Source organism: Aythya fuligula, chromosome W (assembly GCF_009819795.1).
Source record: "Aythya fuligula isolate bAytFul2 chromosome W, bAytFul2.pri, whole genome shotgun sequence".
Taxonomy (NCBI): domain Eukaryota; kingdom Metazoa; phylum Chordata; class Aves; order Anseriformes; family Anatidae; genus Aythya; species Aythya fuligula.
The window spans coordinates 8605275-8630235 of NC_045594.1; the positions used below are offsets into that span (position 1 = coordinate 8605275).

General features: G+C 42.5%; 1 protein-coding gene across 12 annotated transcripts in view; it reads right to left on the reverse strand.

Moving 5' to 3' along the window:
* LOC116501414 (vasculin-like) overlaps nucleotides 1-24961 on the reverse strand; it is a 65849-nt gene that overhangs the window by 16124 nt on the left and 24764 nt on the right. For 11 of the 12 annotated variants that reach the window (XM_032206960.1, XM_032206956.1, XM_032206951.1 and 8 more), the window contains 7 exons: nucleotides 21517-21629; nucleotides 13861-13984; nucleotides 13161-13384; nucleotides 11904-11970; nucleotides 7317-7501; nucleotides 5603-5743; nucleotides 4956-5114 (listed from right to left, as the gene is read on the reverse strand). In XM_032206960.1, the coding sequence (XP_032062851.1) occupies nucleotides 4956-5114; nucleotides 5603-5743; nucleotides 7317-7501; nucleotides 11904-11970; nucleotides 13161-13384; nucleotides 13861-13984; nucleotides 21517-21579 (963 nt within the window). In that variant the 5' untranslated portion in view covers nucleotides 21580-21629. Of the gene's footprint in view, nucleotides 1-4955; nucleotides 5115-5602; nucleotides 5744-7316; nucleotides 7502-11903; nucleotides 11971-13160; nucleotides 13385-13860; nucleotides 13985-21516; nucleotides 21630-24961 lie in introns of those variants that run through there. The other variant, XM_032206961.1, reaches the window with a different exon arrangement.

Genomic DNA, 24961 nt, shown 5'->3' on the forward strand with positions numbered 1-24961 from the left:
ACATACTACATAACATAACTATGCTTATAGCTCTTTGGCGGCAGGTAGCACTGACAAATTATTCTCAGCGCATCAGCCAGGCACTGCATGAACTGATCCACAATGAAAGAAATCTGACATAATATTATATACAGTATCATCATAGAAGGATTCTAGATTCTAGAATCATACAGTACAGAGCTTCAAGTTCTCGATTTCAAAGTAGAAGCAGTTTCTTTATATATGCATAAATCAAAATTGGTGGTTGGTCTGTTCTCCCACGTGCCTGGTGACAGGACGAGGGGGAATGGGCTTAAGTTGCACCAGGGGAGTTTTAGGTTGGATCTTAGGAAGAACTTCTTTACCGAAAGGGTTGTTAAACATTGGAACAGGCTGCCCAGGGAAGTGGTGGAGTCACCATCCCTGGAGGTCTTTAAAAGACGTTTAGATGAAGAGCTTAGGGATATGGTTTAGTGGGGACTGTTAGTGTTAGGTCAGAGGTTGGACTCGATGATCTTGAGGTCTCTTCCAAACTAGAAATTCTGGGATTCTGTGAAAATATTGCTCCTACGACAAAACTAAGAACAGAGAATTTCTGGGTATCTAAGCCCTCCAATTAGAAAGGAAACAATCTGAGAAAAAGAACAAAGTTTTTCCATTAATCGCTTTGAAGGATGTCCTGGTTTCAGCTAGGATACAGTTATTTTTCCTCTAATATCTTAGAAGAAGATATTTCAAGGACCTCAAAGAGTTGCGGTGGGATTTTGCAATAGTTGCCTTAGAGACAGAGGACATAAAAAATTTGTCTACCTTGCTCGGTCTCTCGGAGGACCCTTCTGTTGTGGGGATGCTGAGGGTCGAAGAACAGCAAGTGCCAATCGCTACCACAACTGTGCACCGGCAGCAATATCACACCAACCGAGACTCCCTGATTCCCATCCATGAGTTGGTTCACCGGCTGGAGAGTCAAAGAGTGATCAGCAAGACTCATTCACCTTTCAATAGTCCCCTATGGCCAGTGCAAAAGTCTAATGGTGAGTGGAGACTAACAGTGGACTATCGTGGCCTGAACGAAGTCACACCACCGAGTGCTGCAGTGCCGGACATGCTAGAACTCCAGTACAAACCAGAATCAAAGGCAGCCAAGTGGGATGCCACAATTGATATCACTAATGCATTTTTCTCCATCCCTCTTGCAGCAGAGTGCAGGCCACAGTTTGCTTTCACTTGGAGGGGCATCCAATACACCTAGAATCGGCTGCCCCAGGGGTGGAAACACAGCCCTACCATTTGCCATGGACTGATCCAGTCTGCGCTGGAGCAGGGGGAAGCTCCTGAACACCTGCAGTACATCGATGACATTATTGTGTGGGGTGACACAGCAGAGGAAGTTTTCGAGAAAGGGAAGAAAATAGTCCAAATCCTTCTGAAGGCCGGTTTTGCCATAAAACAAAATAAAGTCAAAGGACCTGCACGAGAGATCCAGTTTTTAGGAATAAAATGGCAAGATGGACGTCATCAAATTGCAATGGATGTGATCAACAAAATAACAGCTATGTCTCCACCAACTAACAAAAAAGAAACACAAACATTCCTAGGTGTTGTGGGGTTTTTGAGAATGCGCATGCCAAATTACAGTCTGATTGTAAACCCGCTCTACCAAGTAACCCGTAAGAAGAATGACTTTGAATGGGGCCCCAAGCAACGACAAACTTTGAACAGATTAAATGTGAGATACAGTAGCCTTTGGGCCAGTTCGAACAGGGCCAGATGTAAAGAAAGTGCTCTACACCGCAGCCAGGGAGAATGGCCCCACCTGGAGCCTCTGGCAGAAAGAACCTGGGGAAAACTCGAGGTCGACCCCTGGGGTTTTGGAGTCAGGGATACAGAGGATCTGAGGTCTCCTACGCTCCCACCAAAAAAGATATATTGGCAGCGTATGAAGGAGTTTGATCTGCTTCAGAAATTGTCAGTATTGAAAAAGCTCCTCCTGGCACCCTGACTGCCAGTACTAGGCTGGATGTTCAAAGGAAGGGTCCCCTCTACACATCATGCAACCCATGCTACATGGAGTAAGTAGTTTACTCTTATTACTCAGCTCTGATTATTCAGCGGGCTCAAATAGGAAACCCCAGTCACCCAGGAATCTTGGAAATGATTGTGGACTGTCCAGAAGGCAAATACTTTGGGATATCATCAGAGGAGGAGGTGGTCCGTGCTGAAGAAGCCCCACTGTACAACAAGCTACCAGAAAATGAAAAGAAATATGCCCTATTCACTGATGGGTCCTGTCGTATTGTGGGGAAAAATCGGAGGTGGAAGGCTGCTGTATGGAGTCCTACATGACGAGTTGCAGAAGCTGCTGAGGGAGAAGGTGAATCGAGTCAGTTTGCAGAAGTGAAGGCCATTCAGCTGGCTTTAGATATTGCTGAACGAGAGAAGTGGCCAGTTCCCCATCTCTACACAGATTCATGGATGGTAGCAAATGCCCTGTGGGGACGATTACAGCAATGGAAGCAGAGCAACTGGCAGCGCAGAGGCAAACCCACCTGGGCTGCTGCATTGTGGCAAGATATAGCTGCTCGGGTGGAGAACCTGGTTGTAAAGGTACACCACATAGATGCTCACATGCCCAAGAATAAGTCCACTGAAGAACATCAAAACAACCAGCAGGTGGATCAGGCTGCTAAGATTGAAGTGGCTCAGGTGGACCTGGACTGGCAACATAAGGGTGAATTATTTATAGCCCGATGGGCCCATGACACCTCAGGCCATCAAGGTAGAGATGCAACATACAGGTGGGCTCGTGATCGAGGGGTGGACCTGACCATGACTGCTATTGCACAAGTTATTCATGACTGTGAAACATGTACTGCAATCAAGCAAACCAAGCGGTCAAAGCCTCTTTGGCATGGAGGATGATGGCTGAAATATAAATATGGAGAAGCCTGGCAGATTGATTACATCACACTCCCTCAAACCCGCAACGGCAAGCGCCGCATACTTAGAATGGTGGAAGCAACCACCGGATGGCTGGAAACATATCCTGTGCCTCATGCCACCGCCTGGAACACCATCCTGGGCCTTGAAAAGCAAGTCCTGTGGCGACATAGTACCCCAGAAAGAATAGAGTCAGACAATGGAACTCATTTCCGAAACAACCTTATAGACACTTGGGCCAAAGAACATGGTATTGAGTGGGTGTATCACATCCCCTATCATGCACCAGCCTCCGGGAAAGTTGAACGATACAATGGACTGTTGAAGACTACACTGAAAGCAATGGGCGCTGGGACATTCAAAAATTGGGATACGCATTTGGCAAAGGCCACCTGGTTAGTCAACACTAGGGGATCTGCCAACCGAGCTGGACCTGCCCAATCCAACCTGTTACGTACTGTAGAAGGGGATAAAGTTCCTGTAGTGCACATAAGAAACATGCTGGGTAAAACAGTCTGGGCTACTCCTGCCTCAGGAAAAGGCAAACCCATTCGTGGAATAGCTTTTGCTCAGGGACCTGGATGCACTTGGTAGGTAATGCAAAAGAATGGGGAGGTCCGGTGTGTACCTCAAGGGGATTTAATACTGGGTAAGAATAGCCCATGAGTTGAATTGTATCATGTTAATTATTATATAATACTGTATGTCATCACTACCATGATTGCTATATGTCAATGTCCTATTAATGGTATCATAGTAACATACATGCAGATAATAATGAATGCATTTTGATAGAAATGGACAAACACAAAGATGTGATGGAACGAGAAGAAGCTTCAACATGCAGTGTTCCAACATCACTCACCATCTCTTCTGCCCTGAAAGACCGCTGTGACTGATGGAGCCCTAAGTCAGTCACGGACTATGCAAATTCAGTGTACATTCTATATACCATAGATGAAAGTGGTGATTAATTAGAATGTATTGGTAAGTGTGCAACCTGACCATGACATAAATGGTATGGAATAAGGGGTGGATGTATGTCCTGGTTTCAGCTAGGATAGAGTTAATTTTCCTCCTAGTAGCTGGTAGGGTCCTATGTTTTGGATTAGGATAGAGAAGAGTGTTGATAACACACTGATGTTTTAATTGTTGCAGAGCAGTGCTTACACTAAGCCAAGGACATCTCAGCTTCTCCCTCTGTCCTGCCCGTGGGCAGGCTGGGGGTGCAGCAGGAGCTGGGAGGGGACACCCAGGACAGCTGACCCAAACTAGCCAAAGGGGTATTCCATACCATCTGACGTCATGCTAAACAATATATAGGGGGGGCTAGCCAGGGTGGGGGGGCTGGCTGCTGAGGGATAGGCTGAGCATTGGTCAGCAGGTGGTGAGCAATTGCATTGTGCATCACTTGCTTTGTACACATTAGCAGTAGTAGTAGTATCATCATTATTCTTTTCTTTTCTGTCCTAATAAACTGTCTCTATCTCAACCCACAGGCTTCATTTTCCTGATTCTCTCCCCCATCCCAGAGAGGGAGGGGGGAGGGTGAGCAAACGGCTGTGTGGTGTTTAGCTGCCGGCCAGGTTAAACCACAACAAAGGATAGCAGACAAGTTGTAATATACTGCCCTCCAGAAAGATTAGTTTAGTGTACTAATATTCTTTTTTTTTTTTTTTTTTTTTATTGTTACTGAATACAAGATTTGCCTGAGTTATTAACATATATGAACACATTCTGCAGAAAGAAAAAGAAACTACTGAGAAGCACTGGAGAACGTAGTACTTGGAGCAACGTTTTACAGTTCAAAAGGTAATTCCTTTCCTACATTTAGAGATGCAAGACCATGCCTTAACAGTCTGGTTATAGCCAAATAAAACATAGGTTACAGGTTACATTCAGCTTGAAACCTCACTCCTCTTTCTCCCAGCAGCTGTTGCACAGCAGTTTTTTTCCCTTTCTTAAATATGCTCTTACAAAGGCTCAACCAACATAGATTCAATTGCTGGATCTACAACACATATGAAGAACATTACCTTCTCTCGCCCAGCATGATTTTCATCTTCGTGTTCTTCCACTCTTTGTTTCAATGCTTTCAAAAATTCACTCTTCTTATCAGTCCGCATTCTTGTCAACTTTGTTAAATGAGGCTGACCAACTTTGTCAACAGGGGATGAAGAATTTGACTGATTACACTAATGTAGGGGGTGAGGAAAAAAAAGAAAAAAGACTTAGAAGCACAATTGTTGAAATTTTTCTAAATGAAAGACAAAACCCCTTTCAAGAACCTGTAGTTTTGGGTTGCATGTATATCCACAGTCAGCAGAGGAAAGACATCCATATTCCAGTATATATGGTTCTTGCATGTAAATAGAGATGCAGGTTTATGGAGCACTGCTAAAAAACCAGTTGACCTTCTGAAGTATATTAGCAGTTTTTAAATTTTAAACCTAACAAGTTATACATACTAGTGCACCATTTTTACTCTAAATCAAGCCTACAAAGCAAATTATACAGTAGTACTTAAAGGCAGTGAGGTACCTACCTTTCACATTACCCTCTCTCACATTAACTTCTAGAAAACAAACTTATTAAATACAATTCTCCATAAGTTTTATTGATCTACTTATCTAACCAAACAATTGAAAAAATTGATATATTAGAACTACAAGCATTATTTTACCTCTTTCACTGAATTCTGTGATACAGGAAATGCCTTGTTGTTCGATTTGAAAGGACTGAAATTGCCAATACCATATGTAGATTCAAGAGGAAATGGAATCCCAGTTTTATTTTCTTTTGCTTGGCTTTTCCACTGCGTAGTCTAAACAAAAATTAAAGAATCATCAACTACAAAAGAATTATTTTCAGGCATCTTTAGAAAACTGATTAAGGAAAAGCAAACCATAACAACAACCATAATTTAGTCCAAACACCTGTTTTCTGTAGGACCAACTGTTTATGAGCAATTAATCCTTTCATAAATAGCTTACACTTTTTATATAAAGAGCTAAATTTAAGAACAATTAAGATCATCATATGTCATGTATTAAGAACTAAAATATGAGTTTTTAACAGCTGAAAATAATTATAAAAGGGTTATAGTAAATAGGATTACATCAGGCTGGCAGCCAGTCACTGGTGGGGTTCCCCCAGAGTCCCATTTTGGGGTCAGTTCTCTTTAATGTTTTCATAAATAACATGGACATAGGACTCCAATGCATTCTACACAAGTTTGCAGACAACATTAAATTGGGAGGAGCTGTTGACTCCCTCAAGGGTAGAGAGGCCTTGCAGAGAGATCTTGACAAATTAGATGGCTGGGCAATCACCAACCAACAGAATTTTAAAAAGAGCAAGTGTCAGATTCTGCACCTGGGATAGGGCAGCCCTGGATATGTGGACAGACTGGAGGATAAAAAGCTGGAGAGCAGCCCCACAGAAAGAAAAGTGGGGGTTTTGGTCAACGGCAAGTGAATGAGTCAACAGTGTGCCCTGGCAGCCAGAAGGGCCAACTGTACCCTGGAGTTCAAGCACAACATTGCTAGCCAGTCCAGAGAAGTAACCGTCCTGCTCTACTCTGCACTGGTGCAGCCTCACCTCAAGTACTGTGTGCAGTTTTGGGCACCACAATATAAGACAGACATAAAACTATAAGTGAATGTCCAAAGGAGGGCTACAAAGATGGTGAAGGGTTTAGAGGGGAACCAAGCCTGCCAAGTTCAAGAAGCATTTGGACAATGCTCTCAGACATATGGTTTCATTCTGGGGTGGTACTGTATGGAGCCAGGAGTTGGACTCTATGATCCTTGTGGGTCCCTTCCAACTCAGTGTATTCTAAGATTCTATGATAATGTTTTCAATACTTTAAGTTCTAGAGTTATAAACAGCTCTATCAGGTGCTCTTAGGAGCACATGAAAAATTCCTGAAACAAAAATCAAAAGATGAACATGGAAAGTTGCATACGGAGAGGGACCAAAAATGGCACTAAGAGGTTGCAACATCGTCTATATCAATAATTGGAATAAATTCTGAAGGTGTTTTTATGCCAACTATAGCTCCCAACTTGGTATCTCTTTTTCTGTTAAAAACATATACAGAAAAAGCATTACTACTCCATAAATTAAAAACATTCTTTTCACTCGGATGCTTCTTGCACTTCTCAAAAAAAAGGTAAATAAGAAATAAAGGAAGTTTCAGTTACAGTATAATTTTAAAAGAAAAATGAGAAAGTGTTTCCAGTCAACTTTGGGGCATGTAGCACTTGAGGTATGCAAGACTTGAAAGCATACTCTAGGAACAGAATTTTCAGGGGTGAAATGAGCACATTCAGAATTAGAGCTCCCCCCACTCCCACCCCGGCTTGTTATTCATGCCACCAGTATCCAAAACTCACCTTTGCGGGTGGAGTGGCAGGTTTAGGGACTAATCCTTTATAAACACTTGTGCCAGTTCCATTTTTTACTGTCTGTAAATGAAGACTTCCTACTAGAGGGAATCCAGATATTTGCAGTTCTTTTGTACTGCCCTTTTTAATGACCAGCATTCTTGAGGATCTAGATTTGGGATTCAAGGGATACTCTGGAAAAAGAAAAATATGTGCATATGTATATAGCCTTAAGTTTCTACTTCATAGGTTACTGAACAGCCATATGGTCCAGAACAAACAGGCATAAAGCAAAAACTTAGTCCAGAGTTAGGTTTCACAAATAACACACTGTTCAAAACTGGATAAAAAAAGGTTCTGTTCCACTTTCTACAACCATTGTTTGTAAAATATTTCACTTGGCACTGCAGAAATTTTACTTTCAGAAAGATATTCTTTGGTCAAAGAACTAGCTATACAGCTTTTGTTTGCAAATCTAAACACCAAATGCTATTAGTTGTTAATAGTTATCTTCAAAAGATATGGCTTTCATATTTCCTTTTAAGGTTACTAAAGAATTATTACTCATAATAATTAACAGCTCACTTTAGAGTCAATGTTCCATAAAGTTCTTTATAAACATCACTTCTTATCAGAAGTGATGCATACTATTCCAGATCATGGCAATGACCAATTTCTATCTCCATGCCTAAGATGTCTAAAACAGAACATCTGAACCCTACACCTTTTCCAGGTTCAAGACAGTACTAATTAGAAACATACAGTCAGCTGTCATACTAAATAACTGACATTTGACAGTTTTCAAGAGCAGCTATTAAAAATAGTTTAAAATGTCTAAAAAGTGGGAAAAACTATTTTTGCACATGCCCTCCAATCTTGCATCAACAACCTTTTCCAAGATTATCTTCTCCCCCTGCAAGTGTTTCTAATTCATGGTCAGTCACCATATCCTACATTTAAAAAAGAAAACTATCTTAAAAGCATAAATTACTTTAGTTTTGTTTAGCAGGTAAACGTTACACTTGTGATAAAGTTAAATGAGAAATAAGTACAAAGTTATGAAATACATTTTCATAATACAAGCATGCTCTCATCCCAGGTACACAAGATAAAATGTAATCTAAAAGTATCCTTTTTTTTAAAACAAGCATTTAAAGGGAACAGCAACATTCTTGAATACTGCATTTCCTTTTATAGGGAATAAAGAGCCTTAATTTCAGTTTTTCAACTACAAAATGAGATTTGCAATAGCCAAGCTATAATAAAGATATCACACTGTAAGCTGTAACAAGCCACTGCACTGTAGTTTACAGAACCTATTTAACTAACAGAACTGTTCTTTCCTTTGCTTGTGAAGCAATACCTAAAAAGCCTGGAATCAAGAATCTGATCAACCTGAGCCACACTACGCAGCAGCCAGAGTGCTTCAAACATGATAAAACACTCAAGTTGCTATAGAAATAAAATTAGCTACTGTTACACTTTTATTGAAAGTTAAATATTTCTTGACTTTCACATTAAAGCTACTAAATACACAAGAATTGAAAGTAGTCCAATTTTTTAAGACTACTGCAAAAGTTCTTCGCAATTCTGTAAAACTAGACATAGGCCACCCCCTTCTAAATAAATACCTAACAGCACAAAACGTGCTGGGGAAGTATGAGAATAAGAGTCAGCAAATTAAAGTACCACTTAAAATGAGCAGCAAGATTCAGATCTCATTACTATTAACAGTTCAAATAGTAGCTTTCATGTTATTTAAATTTGCCCTCATTCTGAGTAAATTCTGAGGCACTCTACAAGCAGCTGGTGGAAGTCACCAAATCACCAGCACTCACTCTCACGGGGGACTTTAACTTCCTGGACATATGCTGTAAATACAACGTAGCCCAGAGGAAACCATCAAGGAGGTTTCTGGAGTGCATGGAAGACAGCTTCCTGACTCAGCTAGTTAGTGAGCCTACTGGGGGTCCCCCGCTAGACCTGCTGGTCATGAACAGAGAAGGACTGGTAGGAAATGTGGTGGTCGGGAGTTGTCTTAGGCAGAGTGATCACGAAATGGTAGAGTTCTCTATTCTTGGTGAAGTCAGGAGGGGGGTCAAGACAGTAAAACTGCTACCTTGGACTTCCAGAGGGCAGGCTTTGAACTGTTCAGGACACTGGTAGGGAAGGTCCCTTGGGAGTCAGTCCTGAAGGGCAGAGGGGTCCAGGAAGGCTGGACGCTCCTCAAGAAGGAACTCTTAAAGGTGCAGGAGCAGGCTGTCCCCGTGTGCTGTAAGATGAGCCGGTGGGGAAGACCGGCAAGGCGGAAGAGGGAACTTTTGCTGAGTATCTGGGAGAAAAAGAGAGTTTATGTCCGGTGAAAGAAGAGACAGGCAGCTCAGGGAGAGTACAAGGAAATTGCCAGCATATGCAGAGAGAAGATCTGAAAAGCTAAAGCCCAGCATGAGCTCAACCTGGCCACTGGTTAAGGAAAACAAAAAATGTTTTTACAAATATATTAAAAAAGGCAAGAAGAGGACCAAGGAGATTCTCCATCTTTTACTGGACGCAGGGGGAACGTGTCTATTGAGGATAAGGAAAAGGTTGAGGTTCTTAATGCCTTCTTTACATCTGTTTTTAACAGTCAGACCACTTATCTTCCGAGTACTCAGCCTCCCGACCTGGAAGCCTGGGACGGGGAGCAGAAGAACACCCCCTCCCCCCCCCCACACACACACAAGTTCAGGTGGAAACAGACCTGCTGCTACACCTGGACTGTCACAAGTCCATGGGGCCAGAGGGGATCCACCCAAGGGTGCTGAGGGAGCTGGCGGATGCAATTGCCAAGCTGCTTTCCATCATCAGCGGTCATGGTCATCCAGAGATGTCCCAGATGGCTGAAGACTCACTAATGTGACGCCCATCTATAAGAAGGGTCATAAGGAGGAACCAAGAAACCACAGGCCTGTCAGCTTGACCTCGGTGCCAGGAAAGATGATGGAGCAGGTCATCTTGAATGCAATCACACAGCATATGTGGGACAACCAGGGAAACAGGCCCAGTCAGTAAGGGTTCGTGAAAGGCAAGTCCTGCCTGACCAACCTCATCTCCTTCTATAAACAGGTGACCCACCTGGTGGATGAGGGAAAGGCTGTTGATGTAGTCTACCTAGACTTCAGCAAGGCCTTTGACACGATCTCCCACAGTATTCTCCTGGAGAAGCTGGCAGCCCATAGCTCGGACAGGTACACTCTGTGCTGGGTTAAAAACTGGCTGGACAGCTGGGCCCAGAGAGTGGTGGTGAATGGAGTGAAATCCAGCTGGCGACCAGTCACCAGCTGGATTATTCCCCAGGGGTCAGTGTAGGGGCCCATCCTCTTCAATATCTTTATTGATGATTTGGATGAGGGAGTGGAGCGCACCCTCAGTAAGTTTGCAGACGACACCAAGTTGGGGGGAAGTGTCGATCTGCCGGAGGGTAGGAAGGCCCTGCAGAGGGACCCGGACAGGTTGGGTTGATGGACAGAGGCCAGTGGGATGAGGTTCAACATGGCTAAGTGCCGGGTCCTGCACTTCAGTCACAACAACCCTATGCAGCACTACAGGCTTAAGGCAGAGTGACTCGAAAGCTGTGCAGAGGAAAAGTATCTGGGGGTATTGATCAGTGCTCACCTGAACATGAGCCGGCAGTGTGCCCAGGTGGCCCAGAAAGCTAATGGCATCCTGGCTTGTATCAGGAACAGTGTAACCAGCAGGACCAGGGAGGTGATCATCCCCTTGTACACTGCTCTGATGAGGCCGTACCTCGAGTACTACGATTAGTTTTGGGCCCCTCACTATGAAAAGGACATGGAGACCCTGGAGCATACCTAGAGAAAGGCTACGAAGCTGGTGAAGGGTCTGGAACACAAGTCTTAGGAGGAGCGGCTGAGGAAAGTGGGGTTGTTTAGTCTGGAGAATAGGAGGCTCAGGGGAGACCTTATTGCCACATTCTTAGTGAACAATTCTGTATCAAAAGCCCACTTTCAAGAAAAATATGGCTATCATTTTACAGTACTAATCAGGTGGAGATGAGAAAGTTATCCCAGACTACAGTTCAGTTCAATGCCCGCTCTCAGGGTTGGCTTCGTTACAAGTAATTCATCAACACACAGATCAGCTCAGGAAATTTGCTTCCAGGAAGAGACCTTAAGTCTTTGCAAGCTAACCTGCTCTTTCCAGCCCTGCTAGGTTTTTCTCCCAGCTCTTTAACTATTCTAATCAGTCAGAAGCATTCTTTCATGAAGTCTTCAACTAGCAATCACATCACTCGTTTAGGTGACCCACCTTTGTGACATTTCCTCTTGGTAGATAAATTCTTGACATCTTTACAAAAAGATACATACTTGTTCTGGGACAAGAACCCTAGCAGTGGTTGTATCTACAGACCAGACTGATATTCAAATAGAAGCATTACCTCTCTTATAAAGAGATACTCACATTGTAATAACACTGAGGAAATTTCCTCAATTTCCATCTATATATTTGAAATATTCTAAAATAAATTATGTTTCTAATAAAACAACTTCAAATCTATACTATATTTTTATATTTAAGAACATCAACAATACTCACCCCACACACCTGCAGCTAAAGACTTATTCTGGTTTGGTTCCCTCTCATATTCAGGATTCAAAGATGGCTGAAAGGAAAGTTTATCATTATTTAAAACAAAATGAAAGGAGTCTTGAATTCTAGGACCAATGAAATAAAGAACAACAACAATATCAGAAGTATAACCTCTGCTGTCCAAGACTTTTAAATGGAGACAGACTAGAAACTGCCCTCTGCAAACCCAAATATACCAATGGTCACTTGCTTCTCTTCAATAAAACATCTCTGGGCTCACCAGTACAAAAAAGACAGGGATCTCCTGGAAAGAGTCCAGCTGAGGGCCACAAAGATGATAGGGGGCCTGGAGCATCTCCCCTGTGAGGAAAGGCTGAGAGACCTGGGTCTGCTCAGCCTTGAGCAAAGAAGACTGAGAGGGGGATCTTATTAATGTTTATAAATACCTTAAGTGTGGGAGACAAAGGGATTTGGCCAACCTCTTTTCAGAGGTTTCTGGGGACAGGACAAGGGGCAATGGCCACAAAACGGATCACAGGAAGTTCCGCACCAACATGCAAAAGAACTTCTTCATGGTGAGGGTGATGGAGCACTGAAACAGGCTGCCCAGGGAGGTTGTGGAGTCTCCTTCTCTGGAGATATTTGAGACACATCTGGACACCTACCTGGGCAACCTGCTCTAGGGAACCTGCTTTGGCAGGGGGGTTAGACCCAATGATTGTTTGAGGTCCCTTCCAACCCCTACAATTTTGTGATTCTGTGATCTCAAGCAGCAGTCAATACCATTATATAAACTATCTGAAGAAAGCCAAAAACAAACCAAAAAAAAAAAAAAAGTGATGTGTGGTTCTTCAAAGAGGAAGTTTATCCTTCCTCTTATATCCTAAAATTGTAGGTTGAAACGTGAAACCTCAAAGGACCAGTGGCAGAATAACTTTGTTAGTACTTTAAATTTCCAGTAAGGTATGTATTAAATTCTACACAATTACACGTGCTACAGTTTACTGTGGCAAAATACTATAAAAAAATCAACTTAGAACCCAACTGTAGTTTCACTTAAACATTTAAGTGACAATAATAAACATACAATGATAAAAACGGAGATGAAAAGAGAAACAAGTTAGCTGACAAATAACTAACACCCCCTTAAGGGTGATCCCTTACACGATAACCTGTAACTGGTGAAATCTCATGAAGTAGCTTGTAATGGACAAAATGGAACTTGCAGAAACAATAGAATCTCGTTTATTACAATTAACTTACAAAATCCTCAGCCTCAAACTGTTTAGGTACTTCCTTGTCTTCCTTTTTCCCAGTGTCATTATCAGGTACATTGTTTTCATGCAGTCCTTGGCTTTTTCCACAGTGGGAAGGGCTGGTATGAGCACGGGAACCTTCGCCATGGTATCCCCCACGATAGTTTATATTTTCTGTACCATTTCTGCCTTGTGAACGCCAACCATTCTTCTCTTTTCTTCTAAAATGCCCTTAGATTTTTAAGTTTTAAAGAAATGTAATAACAGACAGTTTTGGAAGAACATTCTACTTTTACAAAATTGTTAGAGGAGTCAAGCAAGCAGCCCTGTACTCTGGGATGTGATAGCATAGTGAACTTATTCATATAAGCAGTAGGGAAGAATCTCATAAAACAGTTCTAGAGAAAGAGGATTGTAGTCCAACATTAAGACTACTCAACCCCTTTTCCTGGCTACTCATTTAAATGTCATTAGCTAGAAAATTAAGAATAAGAATGAGTTAAGATAGAAATACACCTGGAATCGCATTACTCTGGCTAACCCTTACTCATCACATTATTCTCTCCCAGATGATCCATCTTTCCATCACCTCTAATGTCACTACAGAACACAACATTTAGCATAGGACAACTATTATCATTTTTTTTTTTCCTAGCCAGTGCTACACATCAGTGATGTAAAAGCATTCCATGAAAGCTAAATTATACCTCCATAATGTCGTCCAACATTAGAATCAAGCCCATCTGAGGAGTTGCGTCTTCTGCGATTTACTTCATAACGATTCTCTGTCCACAAAATGTTTTCAGAATGTCTCTCAAAGTTCAGTGATGACTATAAAGGAGCAAAAGTAGTAGACCCGAGATATCTGATTAATAACAAAACTGAATTATCAGAACCGTAACATGCATTACTCATGGTATATTTGAGCCATTTTAAAAATGACTTTGACAGACAATACAGTAACTCTCAAGTATGCACATGTTCATCACCTTTCATGCCAGCAGAAGTGGAAGCTGTGTCTTCCACTCCAGGACACCGAAACAGTGTTGAGGACCATGCTTGCGACACAAGGTAAAAAAGTCAAGTGTTTATTCTGCTTTGGCAGCAGAATGAAGACAAGTGTCATGTGTTGCAGCAGAGGGAGAAAAAAAAAAAAAAAAGTAAGAAAGGACACAAGAACATAATTTGGAAGGCAGGATATTTCAATATCTGGGATCTTAGTTTGGGTTGTCAGAGACCATGCATGCATTGCACAGAAAACAAGGAGTTGCTTTGATCACAGTAGCAGTACCAAAAGACCCAGTTTATTATGTTAGTCTTGTAATTAAATTTCAATAAGGCAAACTCAACTAGTTAAGAAATGCAAATAAAACAGTCTGTTGCAGGAAGCATGGCCAAAAGCACGACAGACACCAGTAGAGTCAGATCATGCTCCATTTTATTGCCTGAATAGCCAAACTTTTATAGAGAACTTAACAGGGGAGGACAGTGTTTCACACAAGATTATTGGTCAAAAGCACTCAGACAAACAACTACAAGAAAACAACCCCACCTGCAAGAAAACAACCCCTTTGTGATTAGCAGTCACATAGACCTTGTCCTTGAAGCCAGCTACCGGTAACAATATTTTTCTGAATTCCTCAATTGGGCGATGTGGGAACACTGTCATGGGAACTTCTCATAGTTGCCCTGGTAGCTTGGTTTGCTCAGCTACAGCAAGCCATGGGATTTTTGCTGTTTCAAGAAATCCCTCAACAATTCCCCCTTTTTTTTTTTTTTTTTTTTTTTTTTTTTTTTGAGCAAACCACGCCCAATATAACATTTTTGCAAGTAACCCTTTAACCACATTTATCACAATACCACATGCAATGATGATTGACACCACAGCAAACAGAATCCTTAATCCCTCTTTGACTAATCCCAGTAACCATCTAGGCATTGTTTCAAACAAATCAGTGAACCATTGATTGAAAGGATTGATACCATATTGAATCTTTCTCATGTGCTCTTTCAGGAAAGTAATGGATTTGTGAATTGACTCATTATGATCAGAAAGGTTTAAACAGTACATTCCCTTAAAGTCCTCACACCCATTCCTTTGAGCCAAAATCAAGTAGTCAATAGCAGCTTGATCCTGTAAAAGCACATGTCGCAGACTATTTTGATCTGGTAACATCTCCTCAAGTATCTCTGTCGAGGCATAGGCTTGCTTCTCGGCCCAGCATACCAATTTTTCTAAGTTGTTACGTGCGGCCGGAGGTGCCACTCCAGGCACTAAAATTGCCAATGCCGCTCTAGCTGCAACCCCACACAATTCAACATTATCATTGCAATCCCATGCAAGCAATGCCCATTTATGTCTGGTGATCTCACACAACTGTAACAAGCTAGGAGCAAATACAATGAGTTTATCTAAGTAACATGGACATCTGATAGCATTTGCAGAGATACCTTGCCAGGTCCTATCCCCACAAATCAGAAAAACATCAGGAGGTAAGACCAAAGCTGTACAATTGTTCCAAACACTGTAGTTATTACCCCTTGTCTCCATGCCATAAGCCCCTAAACCCTGCTTAGCAGCGTCATTGTAATCATGGGTGTTATTTGTATTTCTGTACCCTTATGGCCCTTTCCAGGTTCTTGTAGCAGGATTCATCTGATAGCCACGGCTACATTCACATTTGTAGCCACCTTTCAGGTTGATACAGATTTGACTACAGATACCAGGGTTTTGGCATTCATCATTATCTCCACAGTTTCTCTTGTCTACAAACTCAAACCCAGCTGGACAGTCACATTCATTTATGTTGCATTCCTTCAGGGGCTCATCACCCCAGTCCTTGCAGTCTCTCTGCTGGTTACACACTTTATTGATATCTATGCATTCTCCACTTCTGCACTTGAATTTGCCAGGTCCAGAGCACTGAATAACATTGTTACAGTTTGCTTCATCGGTGCCATCCAGACAGTCTCTCACACCACTGCACTGCCTACTCCCATGGACACAGTTCCCATCTTCACATCTGAACTGGTCTGGCCTGCAGGTCCGAGAAGGGCAGTTGATTTCATCACTTCCATCCTTGCAATCAGGATCTCTGTCACAGTCTTTTTCACCATCACATTTCCAGGACACTGGGATACACTGGGTTGGACTGAGGACCACAGCTGATTTCATTTATCTGGCATGTTCTCATATGACACAGATCAGCACTCTCATCAGACCCATTTTCACAGTCCGGATCCCCATCACACTGCCATGTTTGGCACACACTGACCACTGTTGCACACAAAGTCAGATTCAGCACACCTCTTCTTCACACAAGCACTCTCATCACTGCCATCTGAGCAGTCTTCACATTTTGCTCTAGCACCGTCGGCAGCAGTGCACAGGCAGGCGAGGGCGAGCAGCAGGCAGAGTTCCCCGCAGCGCGGCAGCGCCTGCCGCTGCCCTGCACCTGTGTCACTTATACTACTCCTATTACCCATGCTATTAGTGTCAGTGGCATCCTCCTGGTACCGTTTCTGTCTTTGTCGCCCCTTACTCTCCCCCTTTTCTTTTTGCCACTGACCATTCACCACAAATGGATGAGACGCATGATTACTAGTTAGGAAAGAGAGTGTAACGTCTGCTATATGGCTGCAGGCAGTGCCAGCTGCAACCTTAGAAGCTGTTTGTGAAAGAGCCTGCCGGTGGTCATTTGGCAGTGTAATCTGTGTCTCTGCACTCCTGCCCCACAATAGAGCTAAGTCGTCATTAGTAATCCGTAGAATGTGGCAACCCCACGGAATCTTATCCAGAAACGTAGTTATAACACCGATCTGGGGACGAATAGTCTTTTTTGCATTGCAAGATAAACCTCTTATAAAAAGAATGCCAGAGAGAAGCAGCACAGCCGCCGCTGCTTCCATGGTTACGTCAGACAGTCTGCAAGGTCCTGATCTCCGCCCCTCTGCTATGTGCAGACTCGCCACACGGTGAGGGTGGGCTGCCGTTGTCCACTGACGCCTCTGGTCTCCCATAGCAACTCGATCTCGGATGTCCCGCGTCGCACCGCGATTACTTCAATTTCCCGCGTCCCTGCGCAGCTCCGTTTCCCGCGTCCCTCCGCGACTCCGTTTCCCGTGTCTCACCGCAAGGCCGTTGTTCAGGTCGGTGCGTAGAGTGTTTCAACGTCTCTCAGGTGTTCCGGCGTCCGCCAGGTCTGTCCGTGTCTCTCGTAGTTGGCCGTAGCCCTGCAGCGTCAGTCAATGCTCTCTCCGTGCGGTGATAGGCTTTCCATGTGCCTCAGGTCTCCTGGCGCCGCTCCAGTGTCCCGGCGCCGCTGCGATCCCTCTGCCTGTTCGGGTCTCAGCCTGTGCGGGTCTCAGCCTGTTCGGGCGCCATATGTTGCAGGAAGCACGGCCGAAAGCACGACAGACACCAGTAGAGTCAGATCATGCTCCATTTTATTGCCTGAATAGCCTAACTTTTATAGTGAACTTAACAGGGGAGGACAGTGTTTCACACAAGATTATTGGTCAAAAGCACTCAGACAAACAGCTACAAGAAAACAACCCCACCTGCAAGAAAACAACCCCTTTGTGATTAGCAGTCACATAGACCTTGTCCTTGAAGCCAGCTACCGGTAACAATATTTTTCTGAATTCATCAATGGGGCGATGTGGGAACACTGTCATGGGAACTTCTCATAGTTGTCCTGGTAGCTTGGTTTGCTCAGCTACAGCAAGCCATGAGATTTTTGCTGTTTCAAGAAATCCCTCAACAACAGTCAAAAGTATAGATTCACAAATATCCTTCAAGTTATCAACTTATAAGTAGGGATTATAGAATTTTTAAAGTAAATCTTTAATATACCAGTAGGAAATACATTTCTTTCGCTACTACACCTTAAAATTTCAAGAATAACTTTTCTTTCTGCAAAAATAATGCTGTCTTACTGTTCTACGCGCCACGCATCTCCCAATAACAGCAAAAAGTTTCCCCTTCCCTCCAGCACCAGACTTACTGTGCACTGAGCCCTCTGTATTGCATATGTGCAAGAAATCAAACATTCCCTAGTGCCATAATAGTTGGGCATTTTTGCTTTTGTAGCTATGTGAAAAATGTACTATGTAAGCAAAATAAGTTTAGCAGTTCTTGGGAGTATTAGCTTCACTACACAAAAGTATTGATTTTGCTGCCTGAAGCTTATTCCTGAGAAAAACCCTCCCCCTCCCACTCCTCTGTCTACCCCCTAAAAGACAGCAGTAATGGCTTATTCATATAATACTTGTAAACACATAACAAATCATGATCCATAATATACCAGTTCCTATTCTTACACATTCTGAGTTGAGACGGAAAAGGCAAAACACTATTCTGATAGCAGCAAGACTAGGATAAAATAAATAAATAAATATTTATATATATATATATATAAAAAATTGCATTCTGCCTTAATCTAGACCTCAGTAATGAACTGCTACCCCCAAATAATCATTAGAAACTTTTGTAAGTTCTAGTTACCCTTCTGTTGCATTTTAAACCAGCCATTCGCTTACATGCCCCATGGGCCCACAGTGGGATTGATTTTAGGCTCCCTCCATCATAGTGGTCCTTCTGGACAGTAGAGATGGTATGTAGTGTTGGATTGTTGCATGCTAAAGCCAGTTCTGGTAACATCACCACTTCACTTCTCTGGTTCCATCAAGATTCATTCTTCATTAATCTGGGCTACTTCCTGTAATACCACTGTATTGTGGTTTAACCTGGCAGGCAGCTAAGCACTAAGCTCTACATCTAAATGTCTTTTAAAGACTTCCAGGGATGGTGACTCCACCACTTCCCTGGGCAGCCCATTCCAATGCCTCACAACCCTTTCAGTAAAGAAGTTTCTCCTAACATCCAAACTAAACCTCCCTTGGTGCAACTTTAGCCCATTTCCCCTCATCCTATCACCAGGCATGTGGGAGAACAGACCAATCCCCACCACGCTACAGCCTCCTTTAAGGTACCTATAAAGAATGATAAGATCACCCCTGAGCCTCCTCTTCTCCAAGCTAAACAACCCCAGCTCCCTCAGCCACTCCTCATAAGACTTGTTCTCCAGACCCCTCACCAGCTTCTTCGCCCTTCTCTGGGCTCGCTCGAGCACCTCCATGTCCTTGTAGCGAGGGGCCCAAAACTGAACACAGTACTCGAGGTGTGGCCTCACCAGAGCTGAATACAGGGGGACAATCACTTCCCTAGACCTGCTGGCCACACCGTTTCTGATACAAGAAAGGATGCTGTTTGGCCTTCTTGGCCACCTGAGCACACTGCTGTCTCATATTCAGCCGACTATCAACCAATACTCCCAGGTCCTTCTCTGCCAGGCAGCTTTCTAACCACTCATCTCCTAGCCTGTAGCACTGCTTGGTGTTGTTGCGCCCCAAGTGCAGGACCCAGCACTTGGCCTTGTTGAACTTCAGTTTTCTCTTCCTTTCCTGTCCTATTAAACTGTATCTCAACCCATGAGCTTTTACTTTTTCTTCCTGATTCTCTCCCCCATCCCACTGGGGGGGGGGAAACTTAACTGCCTGCTGGGTTAAACCACAACATAGTTCCAGACCTCAACTAAAGCTGCCCAGCAGTGGCTACCCAGCTTTATATCACCTCCCTATCACTTATTTATCAAAAACTTCACCTTAAAAGGAAACCAGGAGCAATAGGTGAATTGAATTTTAATCTAAATGTAATTCATTTCAGTCACATTATGAGAGTTCATTCACATTCCCAGATTCCTTGTATCAGGTTTTTCTAATACTGACCTTTACCTACATGAGGGAAAGCCTCAGCTACGCGGCACTGAGAGGGAGCCAAACTCCTGAAGATACGGTTCATAAAGGGGCCTCTTCAGGGAAACAGGTCAGAGTTCAGTTTCTCCTTTTCCAATCTAGATGTTGTTGATACCACAGCTTCATCCCAGCCCCATTCTGCATGAAACATGAGATGCCTTCCCTTCTTTCTTCATCTCTATCCCTCTTATCTGGCTCTTTTCTTCAGCTGCCTTGTTCAGATATGGGAAGCAGAAACAAACACCTATTCTAGGAAGTGTTGGGGGGGGGGGGGGGGGGACCCAGGGGGCTACGACATTTGAGATCTTTCTTGTGAAGGAAGGACAGAACAAGCCTTATGATGTAAATTAGGAATTACTACACATGGGTAGGACCAAAAAGACTAAGTGCTTAACATCCAAACGGGCTGTGTATCACAAAATGCTCATCACTAAAGGAAGAGGTAACACGAGGAAATAAGCTGCAATATAGACAATGAAGCACAAGGACTGTAACAGAGAAAGCATGCAACTACAAAGCTTTTGGAAGAAATGAAAGCTTATCTAAATTCCTTCAGGTAAAGATTCATGGAAGACAGATGTTTGAAATGAAGCTTTGCACAATTCATGAAGGAGGCAACAAAAAAAACTCACACCTCAGATATATTTGAATAGTACTTGGGCAATGCTGGAACTTGCTTTTATCATGCTGTACTGGCATTTTAAGTATGCAGGTAAGTCCCTTCCAGCAGATTCATGAAACACACAGATAAAATCGTTTTATAATTGGGACGCTACATTAAAATAAGCTCTAATTACTTTTCCTACTGAAAGTGTATTAAATTAGAAAAAGCAGATCAAAGAGTTGAATATCTCAGAAATCAAGCAGATTAAAAACATACAGGTCTCAGGTACAGATGAGCCTAACATTCCCGTAATAGCAACTGACAGTTGCTGATAGACTACAATAAACAACCTAGCTAGTTCACCGTAGAAGATAAATAGAGCAATAAAAATATTCAATGACCTGAATAAAAAAGTGCATGCATGCATGTGTGTGCAGATGCATAAGTAACTATTTTAAACTATTTGAAAGCACCACACACTACCACCAGTAACTGATGAGACATTTCAGAAGGTCTATTTTCAGAAGCATTTTTTTATTCACTTGGATGATGGAATAAGAAAAAACATTCTCTAAAATGTATAGGACAAAGCAAAATCAGAAGCAAGAACATCAAGCACATATCTCTCAGTTTTTCCAGCAATACAATAATTCATTTTGAGCTACTGATGAAGGAAATTTTAATCTAACAACAGCTCTGGCAATGTGTCCGCATTGTTCTTTCCTTGAACTCAGGTGCTCAAGCAGAAACCCCCTACTAGAGATATGAGCTTGAGAACCAAGGTTAAACTATTTAAATCATGACAGCAAGACTTGATATATATCATCTGTTATCACCCTTCCCATATTTATTATGTTTTATTATTATTTTTATTATGATTGACGTTATGACATTTAGACTTCTTTAATATTGAAGCTGCCTGATCAGAACAGCAAAAACATACCTTTGTTGATGATGGTGGAGTAGGAAAATTAAGCCAGGCTGGAGCAAAGTCATGCTGCGCCATTTAGGTCTCTGAATCAATGAGACAAGGCTTCAGCACCCCATGGCAAGTCTCTGTAATTGGAAAAACAAGGTAAACATCTAAGAACTACTCATTTCAAGAACATTATGCTTGTGGTATAATCACTACCTCCTTTCTGTTGTCTGGTATTGTTGTCTCAAACAGATATGATTTGTAATCTAGCTAGCCTTATCTCATTACAGCGTCACATTTGTCCTTTTATTACCAAAGTGTCACATTAATCAAATATTTCAAAAAGATCATAAAATTAGAACTAATATTCATTCCTTTATTTCCTCCTGCAAATTGGATGAAGCATCTTGCGTGACGTCTGATCAGAAAGCTGTGGCAAAATTATCTCATTGAAATATTTTCTGATACTGTCTAGAATGGATTATAGAAGCTATTTCACTAGCTTCTTAGAAGAAGCTGATTTCCCAAATTAGCCCCTGAAAGTTAATCTCAGAGGCCACATTAAGATTCCTCATGAGAAAACTAGATGCCAAGAACGCCGTACTTTCCTCTCGATTGAATGGAAACAGAACCTGAATATCCAGAAATACTGCCAAAATCCAGTAAAATTCACTAGTTTGAACATGGGCAAGAGAAGGTAATGGCTTAAGGCAAAACCCGAGAGTACTTTTTCTACCCCTTGTTCTCCCCACAGGCAGAGAAACATTTCTCAGTAAACAAGAGAATGCAAGGTAATATAAACTATTGCTTAAAGCTGAACAATAGCACTGAAAGGAAAGAAATGGATGAAACACTACCTGAATTATAAGGGAATCATGCTCTACGGCTGGATACCGCAAAATTATCAATGACTCAAAAATATTTAAGTATGATATACACGTTATTAGAAATTCATGTAGTGAAAACATAATTAACATCCAAGCGCATGCTATAGGGAAAAGCAAATAAACGTATTCCATCCTATGCACAACAGAGTGCAAATCTGTTAGTGAACACAGACGTGGGTCACTTTAATCTAAAACTGCTGTAATTTGATAAGTTTTAACAAGCACTGTGGAATCTGAACTAGGTAACTGATATTATTGCATTTTGGCCTGAATTGGGCTACTGCAGACTTCCAGCAAGAGAAATTTCAACAATTAAAAAGAAGTTTAGCAAATTTGTAAGTATCAAACTGCACTACTTAGTTGAGTTGCTGCTTCTTTTTTTTATGCCATGAATTCATACTAAAGCTGGTTTTTTGTTTGTTTTTTCTTTCATTTTAGCTTTCCTGATCCTATCCCTGCATGTCTAGGCAGCATCCCTGTACTCTTCCCATGCCATATGCCCCTGCTTCCACTGCCTGTGCATTTCCTTCTTGCGCCTCAGTTTGACCAGCAGGTCCTTGCACAGCCATCCCAGTTTCCTGCCCTCCCTGCTTGCTTTCTTTCTTACACAGGGGGGTGGAGAGTTCTTGCACTCTAAGAAAAACATCCTTAAAGAGTTGCCAGGGACAAAGGAGATGAACAGAGCTAAGGACAGTGTTCCAGGGTATCTCATCCACCAGGTCTTTTTATAGGAGCCCTCCTATTTCTGACAGTTTCTTTGTGACAATTTGTGACAATTCCTCCTTCCTTTGTGACAACTCACAACTATTTCCCCTGTTGCTTCCTAAAGTTTCAGCAGTCCCTGGTTCTTTTCTGTAAGAAGTACATTCCTTCCTCCGCTAAATCTAGTTCAAATAAATCCTGCCAACTTGCTACCCAGAATGCTCTTGCACCACCTGGTCAAGTGTGCACCATCCAGTGCCAACATGGCTGGTCAAAAGTGCACCTGAGATTGTAGAACCCAAAACCCTGAGCGTGGCTAGTGCCACGCAACTAATCATCCACCTGATCGGTTAGCTTTTCTTTAAACCACATTTTAGAATATACAGCCTATCCAGCTTAAGTTACCAACCCCATGTTTTACCAGGCTCCATAAATATTCCTTAGTTGCTACCTTTCTGATGTTGCCAACAAGCTTGCCTTAGAATGTATTTTAATACAGAAAATGTTTTCATTACAAGTATGAGCTCTGCTTCATTACAAGTATCAACACTAGAGTACTCTTCATCCCCAGGAAAATATTTTTGGCAAACTGAAAACAGGTCGCCAAGTGAGAGCGGAAGGCCAGCAAGACTACCGTCACCTCAGGCAAGATTTGCTATGCCTAAACCATTTACAGTCAGTTTGGTTGCCAAACATCAGTTTGATTTTTGGCTGATTTCAAATTAAGTTACACCAACAAGTTAGACTACCACTTTCTTCTGCAACACGTTCCAGCACTGAATTGCTCTTACATCGTTTCAAAGATTTCTTCTACAAGATCTGACCATTTTTGTTTTTCCCCTGCTATTCAAGTCATTTACTTCATCTATCCCCAGCAGTCAGAGACATTTCTGCATTCTGTACCCCCCAAAGCGACTGCAACCTCTATTCAGATTTGTACTACCTACATATTTAATAAGTATGCTCTATTTCATTATTGCAGATATTAATAAAAAAAATGAAGAGACCTATTTAGTTCACTTGATATGTCCTTCCAGCTTGACATCAAACAGTTACCTTTGCAAAGACTGATGAGCCTAAGGCAAATAGGTAGCGCTGATAAGCATCTCAGAAGAACATTTCTGCCTTTGAGAAATACAGGACTGTCCCACATTTAACTAAAAATTCACACCTTAAGTATTTGGATAGAATGAAAATAAGTAGTATGTGCCCATTAACAAGAGTGCCATTAACAAGAGTGATTTAGTTATAATGACAGACCATGAAGAACTCGTCTCCTAGCATGCCTTCTCTTATATATACACAGAATCACAGAATTTCTAGGTTGGAAGAGACCTCAAGATCATTGAGTCCAACCTCTGACCTAACACTAACAGTCCCCACTAAACCATATCCCTAAGCTCTACATCTAAACGTCTTTTGAAGACTTCCAGGTATGGTGACTCCACCACTTCCCTGGGCAGCCTGTTCCAATGTTTAACAACCCTTTCGGTAAAGAAGTTCTTCCTAAGATCCAACCTAAAACTCCCCCAGCGCAACCTAAGCCCATTCCCCCTCGTCCTGTCACCAGGCACGTGGGAGAAAAGACCAATCCCCACCTCTCCACAGCCTCCCTTAAGGTATCTCTGGAGAGCAATAAGGTCGCCCCTGAGCCTCCTTTTCTCCAGGCTGAACAAGCCCAGCTCCCTCAGCCGCTCCTCGTAGGACTTGTTCTCCAGGCCCCTCACCAGCTTCATTGCCCTTCTCTAGACCCGCTCAAGCACCTCGATGTCCTTCTTGTAGCAAGGGGCCCAAAACTGAACACAGGACTCGAGGTGTGGCCTCACCAGAGCCGAGTACAGGGGGACAATCACCTCCCTAGCCCTGCTGGTCACACTGTTTCT